The sequence below is a fragment of the Pistacia vera genome, unplaced genomic scaffold (genome assembly GCF_008641045.1).
Source record: "Pistacia vera cultivar Batoury unplaced genomic scaffold, PisVer_v2 Contig550, whole genome shotgun sequence".
In the NCBI taxonomy this organism is placed as follows: domain Eukaryota; kingdom Viridiplantae; phylum Streptophyta; class Magnoliopsida; order Sapindales; family Anacardiaceae; genus Pistacia; species Pistacia vera.
In genome coordinates, this window is record NW_022196391.1 from 561087 (window position 1) to 572531 (window position 11445).

Below are 11445 nucleotides of genomic sequence, written 5' to 3' on the forward strand. Positions count from 1 at the left end.
ATTGACTCATTACTTAATATTATTTTTAATTTTACGATTTGCCAGCCGCCAGTAATTAGGAAAATAAAATCACATGAAGTGGCCGTTTGGATAGGGTTAATATTAAGTAATTGGGAGAATATTTTTTAAATTGAGTAGATGATGATGTTTGGTTAGTTGGTTGGTTTGTAAAAAATTATTACCAAAATATTTTCTGATAAACAGTAATATTTGAGGGGTAAATTTTTGATATTCTTAATACCGGCCGGGGGGTGCTGTTATTAAAACTTACTCTGGTATTACAATTTTTTTTTTCCCATATCCCCTAAACAGTTGACCATTTGGTCCAAATAATATTTGCAAAACACTCAATCACTTATGCAGACATTTTTTTCTTCGCTTTTTAATTTTTTCGGATGACATTGCCCTTGTTATTATCATTATTTACAGAAATGTCATTATACCTAAAATGAGCCACCACCGGCAGCCACTGTCGACCGCTGCCAGAGAATGTCAAAAGTCGCTATAATGGCAAACGAATGGTCGTGCACTGGTGAGGCTTTTTTCGACCATGGATCACAAACCATGGATCATAGATCCATGGTCGGAAAAAGCCAAGTCTGGCTGTTTCACGGCCACATCGTTGGCCGATGTGGCTGTGAAACAACAATTGATCTGGTTGTGAAACAGCCAAGTCTTTGGCCGTGAAACAGTCGGTGTTTCACTGCTAAAGACTTGGCCATTTCACGATCAGATTTGTGGCCGTTTCACGGCTACATATCTGGCTGTGAAACAGCCAGATCTGTGGCATTGTTGGTGTCACGACTAGATTTGTGGCACTGCGAGTGGTGGTGGTTGGCTGCCGACAGTGGCTTGGGGTGGGTAGGGGTGTTTTTGTTAAGTTTAAAACGTTTTTGGTTGCTAGGGTGTTTTTGCTAAATCTGAAAAGTAGGGGGTTGAGAGAATATTCAAAAAATAATAATAAAAATTCTTGTTATATTAATATTTAAAAGAGAGAGCAATTTAGTAATCTATATAACATATTCACTCATTTATCCTCCCAATCAAACATATTATTCACCAATTTATTCGAACCAACTAAACACTTTTTCTAAACATTCTCAGTAATCTTCAAGGTGGTCTTTTATTTCGTTAATATAATATCTCCCTATAATAAAACATTATATGATCCAAACGCCTCGAAAGTATTAGGTTTTATTTAATCATATGATTAGGTTTGCATTTTCTCTTCTATAAATTGAGTCGAACAAGTTTTATAAATAAATATTTTTAGTTCCAATTTTGTTAAATCTGAAAAGTAATTGCATTTTGTTGACTAACAATCAATTTATAAAATTTAACTTATGGGTTTCACAATACTATTAATTAGTAATTAAATCTAGAGTATGTCAACTCTCATGTAGTATTTTTACTTACTTTAAAGTAAACTATTAATGTTAGTTAAGTATGGTGATGGGCGAATCTCTTTATCAATGAAATTTTATATTTGGGAATAAAATTTTAGTCATACCAGAAAAAATACAAAAAAAAAAAAGAATCTATTTTCAGTGGATTGGCTGAATATTTAGAGAGGTTCGGGCTGACTGAGGGTAACAAATGAGTAGTGGCAAATACTCAGAAGAGTTTTGAAGATCCATAGGCTCACTTTTTTTGTTTGGGCTTATAGATAAAGTTATGTCTATATGCTTTGAAGATCCATAGGCTCACTTTTTTTGTTTGGGCTTTTAGATAAAGTTATGTCTATATGCCTCAGTTTAAATAGATAAATTGGGCTATTTGGGATTAATTAGATGAATTGGGCTATTTGGGATTAATTAGATGAATTGGGCTATCTGGGATTGACTGGATTGATTGGGCTCAAATAGATGATTGGGTTTTAATAGTTGATGTTTATACATGGTATCAAATGGCCAATTGGGGTTTAATGATACTGCAGAAACGGATCCCACAAAATCCGAGAAGAATATATTTAGAAGACGCGAAACTTGCAACTATATCTTGTTAGAGGCGTTCACAGAGGAACACCTCTCCAAAAATTGGCGTATGCCGCTTTCAGCGGCGAGCACACGGTATTCTTTAGTAAAAGGCGAAAGAATAGTTCGCTATGTGCTCACCGCACGGCTCCGTGTGTTTTATTTTTTTGTAACGTTTCTTTATATTTACACGGCTCTTACAGTAGTTCTCTTTCGGTATCGATGTGGGATCTGCGGTCTTGTAAAACTAGTCTCCTACTACTAGTTTACCACAGTAACTACACACGCTTTATCATCACTCACCGTCTAATTATTCACTAGCGTCTACTTCTCACTAGTTTTAATAAACAAAAATATTTGTCACAATTCAAAACTGATCATGAACGTCAAAGTATCTGCAACATAATTTAAATGAATACAAGAGACTATGTAATAGTAATGCACCTATATATTCAATGTTTAAAATACTGATCTATGGAAATCAGATATATATAAATTGGGTGTGTTTGTTTTAGTATTTTAAATAGTATTTTTGAAATATTATTGTTAAACTGAGTTAAGTTATTATTACGAGGTAACATTCGAAAATTAACAAAAAAACTCTTACGTTTGTTAATTTAACTAAACACTTCATTAATAAAAATTTTATAAATTAATAAAAATACTCACACCTACCCACAGGTGTTAGATTCTGGCTACCACCGTTGGAATCTTGCTATAAAATGCCATATCTATAGTCAACGGCTAGATCTGGCCGTTTTCCTTTTATTTAGGTTGCCTTGTCAATTCACTATATTTAAACCTCAAGAGCGATGGCAAACCTATCAAAACCCAAGCTTGGTTGCCTCATCTTTGAATCTTATTAACACAAGTACTGCAATTGATTTCAACAACTGACATACAATAAACTGATTGATATGTGGTTGCGCTTCTTTAACTATTTTCAAAATACTCTATTAAATACAGGTTTGTTTTCATATTCTCAAAATCATATACTAAAACTTTTTTAAATAATATTTGTTTTGTTAAGGATGTTTAGTTAAATTAATAAATATATAAAAGTTTAAATAGTTATGATTTTAAAAATAAAGAAACAAAAATGTATTTAATCTGAGTGTTTTGAAAATGATCAAAGAAGCGCAGCCATATATCAACCAGTTTGTTTGTATGTAGTTGTTGAATTCAATTGCCGTACTTGTATTAATAAGATTTATAGATGGGCCGAACGACTTGTGCATACCCAAGGTTTATCGTAACGATAAGTTGGTACTCAAAAGGTTTTGAAATGATAAATAGGTACCTTCCGTCATATTCGGTTAGTGATTTCTGTTTATTAATAGTGAAAAGACTAAAATACCCTTCAAAGTTTCAATTTTAGTTTTTTATAAATTTAAAAATTTCTAAAAAACCCCCTAGGTTTGCTAATTTAATTAAACACCTCCATACATAAAAAGTTTATTAAATGACAAAAACACCCCCACCACCCGCACTGCCAGATTCCGGCCACCATCGCCGGAATCTGGCCGGAAAACTGTATTACGACACAGAACCGTCGGATCTGTGTCGTAACATGCCGATCTGGCCTTTTCCGGTCAGATCAGCCACAGATCTGGCCGGAAAAGGCAAGATCTGGCCGTCAAAGCAGCAGCTAGATCTGGCCTTTTCCGGCCAGATCCGTGGCTGATCTGGCCAGAAAAGGCCAGATCTACTGCCAGATCTGGCCGTCGACGCCGCAGATGGAGTTTTGCGGCGTCGACGGCCAGATCTAGCCGTATATCTGGCCTTTTCCGACCAGATCAGCCACGGATCTGGCTGGAAAAGGCCAGATTGACGCGTTACGACACAGATCCGACGGGTCTGTGTCGTAACGCAATTTTTCGACCAGATTCCGGCGGTGGTGGCCGGAATCTAGCACTGCGGGTGGTGGGGGTTTTTTGGTTATTTTACAAAATTTTTATATATTGGGGTATTTAGTTAAATTTGTAAACCTAAGGGGTTGTTTAGAAATTTTTAAATTTATAAAAAACTAAAATTCAAACTTTTAAGGGTATTTTAGTCTTTTCACTATTAATAAACAGAAATCACTAACCAAACATGACGGAAGGTGCCTATTTGTGGTTTTAAAACTTTTTGGATACTAACTTATCATTATGATAAACCTTGGATACGTATAAGTCGTTCGCCTTTTAAAGATGGGGCAACCAAGCTAGGTTTTTGATATAATAGGTTTGCCATCGCCCTCGAGGTTTAAATACAGTGAATTGACAAGGCGGCCTAAATAGAAGTCAACCATGAAAGTGGACCGATCTTGATGTTTATTGACTGGCTGGATCAACAAATTAATGATAAACATAGAATTCGTTGGTTGTTGAATATTAATTGAGGCACCAAGAAATTTTATTATCATGATCAATGCATTCTGGTTAAGCAGGTAGCAACTGGCAAAAGTCTTACGTAAATAAGCCAAACATTTAATGGAGTTTAGAATATCTTTCCAAGCAAATTAGGGGTCCCTCCTTCCTATCAGTTACCAAAAGTCTAGTGTAATTAGAGCTGCTTTGAAAAACTTACTTAATACGTTTAAAAAAAAAAAAAAAACCAATACAATTTTATTTAAAAAAGATTAAAATGGCATTTTAGTTATTTGAAGCACTATAACAAATTTAATATATTAAGGAAAATTAATATCCTCTTAAGTCATAGATATACGTTGAGGCTTATATAAATTTCATATTGATAAAAGTATTTCTTATCGGAGTTATCGGCCACTTCAATAATAAGGGGTCACGCAAACATATTTGAGGATCCAATTAATTCTTAATTTGGTTTGGGTTTAGCAAAATTGATCGTTGTAATACAGTAAAACCTCTTTATATAAGGATGATAGTACAGAAATACAAAAAGTTTCATGTCAAGAAGCTTTAAAAATGCTTGAGAAGCTAGAAATATTTTGGCTTTAACAAGAAAATATTCATGCTTATGAGTAATGTATCCACAAGTTAAAAGATGTAATAACAACTCTAAAGCATAAATTATTGTCTCAAACAGCTTCAGATAAATATTTTATTTTATTTTAAACCTTTAATGTAACATACTATATTTTTTTTTTTCTAATATACATATGATTATTACTATGTGGAGGCAACTTTCCTTAAGATGGGAATTAGAAAAATTTTAACTTATTAAAATGTAGAATTTATTTTTATTTATAACTATCCGAAATTGGGAATATAAATTTTTATGACTATATAGAGTTTATTCCTATATAGAGTATCACTATAGAGAGATTTTACTATATTAGGTTTTACTCTTTAAACCTAGTATATAAACTTATTTTTCTTTTGGATAAGTGTGATAACAAATCATAAGGAAAATTACATTCATTATAACAAGAGAGGTGAGATAGTATTTAAATAATATTGACTTTATTGGACGTAGCATGTTAATTGGATGAACCAGAGTAAATCACACATATTTTTTTTTTCTCTTTACTTTTGTGTATTTACTGTTTTTGATTTGGTATTATTTTATATTGTTTCATTTCCATCATTGAAATATAATTTAAGATGAAAATTACCATATTTCATTAGTGACTCAAAACATGGGATATAAGACCATTTTATAGAATTTTCTTATAAGTTTTAATAGTTAATATATTATCGCTAATATATTATTCACTACTAAACTTAGGATGGACATGGTCACCCCAAATATAAGAGTTAATTTGCCTCTGATTACACAACAAATATTATAAAATTTTAAAAGTTGTGATATACATATATAGCAACTCAAAGATGTATAAGATTACAAACCGAAGTATTATAAAAATAAACACTGGTAGTTGGAATACAATTCATTGATGATAAATATTTTTTTTCTGCTGAATACAGATAATGTTTCCACGAACATAGAATAATATATCAGAAGTTTAACTTTATTGTCGTACTAAATGCAGCTTCAGAGAGTGGGGTTTTCTGCCAGCAGATCGACTGTGGTTGACCCCATCACCTGAGAAATCAAAAACAAAAACACACACCACATATTGATAATGCGGAACTCAAAAGATTTTGTTAATACGTACCAAAGGAAACCTGAAACAGAACTAAACCACCAATTCTGGCTATGGCTTCTGATTATGAAACCTAATGAAGCTCAAATACTCGTCGTTGATCCAACTGTACTTCTCCATGAAAGGGTTGACAAGCGTTTTCGGCGGATAGCGGTCTATGCAATCTTCCCACACGTTCGCATCCTCCAAGTTCTTCATAACTTCCCACACACAGTTGTTGCATTTGAAACCAGCTCCAAGGCTCACCATCAAGATTTTATCGCCTTTCTTCAGCCTTTTTTTAGCTTCCATGTAGCCCAAAACATACCATAACCCACCGGCGGAGGTGTTTCCGAATCGGTGAAGCGCCATTCTTGATGGCTCCAAGTCATATTCATTGATCCGTAAACACTTCCCAATCCCGTCAATAACAGCTCTTCCTCCAGGGTGTAAACAAAAGTGATCAATTCCCGATTTCAGATTCAAACCTGCGCCCGCTGTTTCAAAGCTAGTGGTAGCGCCTTTGGCCTTCCTACGCCGAGTGACAATTATATATCGAAGTAGCTCTCTCAGGGGGAGGATTTTTGGTACTAGAACCTGGAGGTTCGTGTAAAAAGCATGAGCTCCAGCTTTTGGTAGGGCTCTGGTGAGAAGGAAACCTCGGTAGCCGAGTCCATCTTCTTTTTGAAAGCAGCATCCATATGCTTCATCGTTTGCGCCGATATGAGTCCTCACTGAATGGTTCAACTTCATGATGGATTTGTGTTTTAAAGCTCTGTTGTTTGTCAAAAGAATGGAGCAGCCACCTGTGCGGAACAGACAGTTGGAGAGCATCATGGATTTTTCTTTGCCGCAATACCAGTTTGGAGCAAGAGATTCCGAGCTAACGACAATGGCGAGTGCATTGTTATATGACTTGAATAATTGATGAACAAGATCAACAGCTACAAGACTCGCACTGCAACCCATGCCGGATAAATTGAACACCTTGAGATCATCCCTCATCTTGTAACGATTCATCACGCGAGCTGACAGAGAAGGAAGGCCAGGGAGGAGTGACACATTGACGACGAGTATGTCAACGTTAGATGGAGAAACTCCCGTCTTCGCGAAGAGGCGGTCAAGAGTGTCAAAGATAATATCATCCATCTCCGAAAGAGCATCGATCAAAGAAGGTGATTCTTCTCTTCCCGCAATGACATTTTTGGGGCCATAAGTGTCCTCTCCGAGGCCTGAATTGACGATGGTTTGTAAGAGAAATCTGAATTCTTCCAGGCCCAAATTCTTGTTTCTGAACACGACTTTTGCGCTCTCTCCAGTGCTGAGCCTGGCCTCGTCAGCAGCTTTGTAACACTCATAGGCGAGCATATAGCAACATTGGCTTCTCCTTCGAGAAACCAACTTACAGAGATGGAACACGAGGTAAGTAAGAGGCAAAAGATACAGTAATGCAATTAAAAACTCCATTGAAAGACAGAGATCAGGAGGAGTGGTTTTAATTATACAAGAAATTGAGCAATACTACATATATAATCCCAGTGGATGATATGCTTGTCTATCTATTTATAATACTTATTTATGACCAGCCATGCAATATTTTCTTGTCAATTATGATAATGATGTGCTTTTCTATTCATTTACCTAACAATTGCGTTCTCAACTATTTCTGTATATTCAATTCAAGCACATTTGTAATTCTAATTACAGCCTGTACTTTCTCAATTGATAATTTTTTTCAATTAATTAAGGGTCAAATCATTTACTGGGAAAGACCTTGTTCACAAAAACGGCTCTTTTATGCATCCGAATTTCAGTGTCATCTTTCTCTAGTTCGCTGGCTAGGAGAGGAACAGCAAGGACAACTGCAGCTAGCGCCACAGAAATAATGGATTAATATATTTATTAAAAATGATACGAAAAGTACTGTACAGTACTACAGTACAGTCTATGACGCCAGGTAGCATTTACTTAAGGTGCCCATAGAATAGAAATCCCATTAAAATCCATTGAAACTGGTTCTTAATTTCTTGTTTTGGTGGGTGAAACGTGAAACATCGTGCTCATAATGCAACATTTAACATACTAGTTTTTGACAGATTAAAAAAGTTTTCAAATAATTATAAATACTGTTTTGGATAATATTAGAAATCTTCAGTTTTTTTTTTTTTTTTTTTTTTTCCGATCGTTTTTACTCTGGATTCTTTGTAGAACAAAATTACTAGAACTATATTTAGAGTTGAATGATTCGATTAAATCCAGGAATGATCAAATATTCAGATGTGAAAGCAATCAATAAGATTAGGGTAAGATGGCAATGATAATTAAATAGTGGATGGGAACGGTGAGAGTGAAGGCTTTGATTGATAGTACCTTGATCTTAATTTTCTTCTTCAATTATATATAGAATTGTCTGAACAATTAATTAATTTCCACCAACAGGCCATGTGATGAACAGTTTAAAAAAAAAGTCTACGACAAAAACCTACCCTAATAAATACATTGGCCATTGTTGGATTATTCACCCTCAATTTTTCTCCTAAGCAAAAGTCCAAGCAACCAAAAAAAAAAAAAAAAAAAAAAAAAAAAAACCTTATATTATCAAATATCTGGTTCAAGATTGGAACACATATTGTTTTTATGGTTCTCTTTAGGCCTGGGCATTTAGGACCGATCCCAAAAAAATCGGTCCTAGGACCTGTCCTCACAAGGATCGATCCTATAAGGTCTAGTCCCAAACCCGGACTAAGCCCATGGAGGAGGGACCAATCTCTAGATCAGGCCCTCCTCCAAGACCTCGGCCTAGTGATGGTGATGGGTTGGGCCGTGATCTAGTACCCCTTGGCTCATGCCCAAGCCCAACCTCATGAAAAAGGGCCAAGCCCGACCTAGACCCGTCACGGGTGTGACAGGTAAAGTCTAAGCCTAGCTCGACGGGTTTTTTGTAACCTTAGGCCCGCCCATTTTTATAATATGAATTTTTAAGTATTAATAAATTTCAATTTTTTTTATATTTTTAATTCTGAAAACAATTTTTAAATATTAATTTATTTTTGAATACTCACCAAATATATAAATAACTTTCCACAAAGTGCATCCATTCATCCATCCATGTAGGGTTTGGGCAAAATGAGTATATATATGTAGGATAATCTTATAATTAAATATATAGTATAAGGGTAATTTAGTATAATTAATACTAAAATTGTTGGGTCAGGCCGGGCCTGAAGAGATACCTAGGCCCGGTCCGTACCCAAGGTCGAGCCTTGAAATCAGGCCCAGACCCAAGCCCAAGCCCGCGAACATCAGGTAAAGCCTGACTTTTTTTGGACAGGTCAGGTCGGGTAGCCGAAAATATCAGGCCCATTGCCATCTCTACTTGGGCTTGGGACCGAACCCAAGCCTGGACCCAAACCCCTTTGCATTTTTTCAAAAAATTCCCTGGAAAATATCCAAAACCTCCCGTAAATTTTAAAATTGACAAAAATATTGAGGGTTGAATTGATATTTCACAAAATTTAGGCCCCTAAAAATTATATAATCCCCCCTACATAATTTTTTTTGGCCCTAAATATAAAAAAAAAAAAATTAAGGGGTGGAAAAAATTTTCCAGGCCTATGAGTGACTAGTCCCAAATGGGACCAGTCTTGTTGGGACAGGTTCCAATCGGGCCCAGAACCGGACCCCGTTGGGACTGGTCCTGTCCAGGTCTAGTTCTCTTTAATTATCGTGACATAAATGAGGAGATGATAATTGAAGAAGACTTGGGTTCCCAATAATTAACAACTAGTTTAAGGCCCGCGTGTTGCGCACGTTGCTTTTGAAATTGGATTTGGACATATTGTTTATCTTTTGGATTGTTTATTTACTTATGAATTTTATGTGAAAAAACAATATTTTATTGCAGACATTTTTTGATACACTGGATAAAAGATTTTCATATTCTATTAATGAATAATATTTTATTTTAATTGCATTGTAATTTTATGAGAAAAAGNCATTTAATTGAAATACAAAAAAAAAATTTAGGTGATGGTGTCAAATTAAATTTTGGCCACGAAATCAATCAAAGTGTGCCCAAAAAAATCAAAACCTTAACTGTTGTAAGGTTGTGTTGGTAAGATTTCAAACTTGAAGGGCTTGATTTATTTTTAGGGTTGTTTTTGCAGCGTGGGACCCAACGACTTGGCCGGGTGGCACCGCAGGTCAGGTTCTAGAACATTGGTAATTATAACTTGGTTAAAAAAGTTTGGATATGTTATTCTCATGGACAGTGAGCCAGTACAATAATAAACCAAAGTCCTTCTGGTGTCCACCACGAGTAAATCTCTCTTAATAATTTATTAATCCTAATTAATTTGTAACTTTGGTTCACGTTGCTCAATTACCAAGTTTTATTTTATTTCATCCTTTTTTTTTTTAATAAATATTTGTTTTCATTCTTTTTTTATTGTTTGATTTGTTTATTTGTGGTTTATATTATATTGTGTAGCTTTGTTTGATATACATTGGATAATGACAGTAAGGATTAAGTATTTGTTTGAGCTTTTATAGTTTTGCAAGATTGATTTTTGAAATTTGATTGTAGCAATCTGAAATAAAGGGTTGAAGAAAGTGAAGCTTTATTTGGTTTTTTTGTTGTTGTTTGAGTTATTGTATTGTTGTTCATATTATATCGTAAAGCTATGTTTGATATACAACGGATAATGAGAGTGATGATTAAGTATATGTTTGGGCTTTTATAGTTTTGCAAGATTGATTTTATAGTTGGATTTTGTTTTGGTTTTGGTATTGTTAATAGTATGTCAACCTCAAATCAAATGTCAAAGAAAGGAAAGTGCCCTGTTAATGTTAATCCTAGACGCTCTGTTCATTTTCAAGAAACAGATCTTGAAAAGTGAAATGAAGATATTCAGCGTCTTATTGATTCTATCGTTTATAGTGAAAGTGAAGAAGAAGATCAACGACCAGGATATGTGATTAAGGAGAGTTCTCAGTCCAATAGGAAAAACAAAACTCTGGAACAGAAAATTGATTACTTGATTGAAATGATAGACAGTAAACAAAGCAAGCTTAATTACTTTTGGTGATAATCTTGTACCTGTCAATTCAAATACTGACGTTTATATTTTAATTCGCAAAAAGAGTTATTATCAACATAGTTGTAAAATCATTGTTTTTATATCGATTTTCATTATTGTATTGATTTAATTGTTTTATTTATTTATTTTGATGTTGTTTTGTTAAACATATTGAAATTTTAACTTAGGAGAACCATAAACTTGCTTTAAAGCTAAAAAACTTGCTTGGTAAATTTGAAGTGGTATGTTTGTTACGGCTTTTGTATTTGTCTGATTTATTGAGTTGTTTTTATTCGGGATTCATGTTTTTTAATTAGTGTTGTGTGGAAGGTGTTTGAATATATGT

General features: G+C 34.5%; 1 protein-coding gene and 1 non-coding gene across 2 annotated transcripts; both read right to left on the reverse strand.

Moving 5' to 3' along the window:
* Positions 1 to 2005: 2005 nt before the first annotated feature.
* LOC116108007 lies at positions 2006 to 2123 on the reverse strand. The gene has a single exon (XR_004124576.1). It is a non-coding gene; the product is annotated as a U5 spliceosomal RNA (small nuclear RNA).
* Positions 2124 to 5782: 3659 nt separating this feature from the next.
* LOC116107941 (3-ketoacyl-CoA synthase 19-like) lies at positions 5783 to 7547 on the reverse strand. Its single transcript, XM_031394213.1, has one exon. The coding sequence runs from the start codon at positions 7486 to 7488 to the stop codon at positions 6094 to 6096; it is 1395 nt and encodes a 464-aa protein (XP_031250073.1). The 5' UTR covers positions 7489 to 7547; the 3' UTR covers positions 5783 to 6093.
* Between the last annotated feature and the right edge of the window lie 3898 nt (positions 7548 to 11445).

Bases quoted from the DNA above. Each gene is read 5' to 3' on its own strand.
- LOC116107941 (XM_031394213.1), bottom strand. From the start codon at position 7,488: ATGGAGTTTTTAATTGCATTACTGTATCTTTTGCCTCTTACTTACCTC.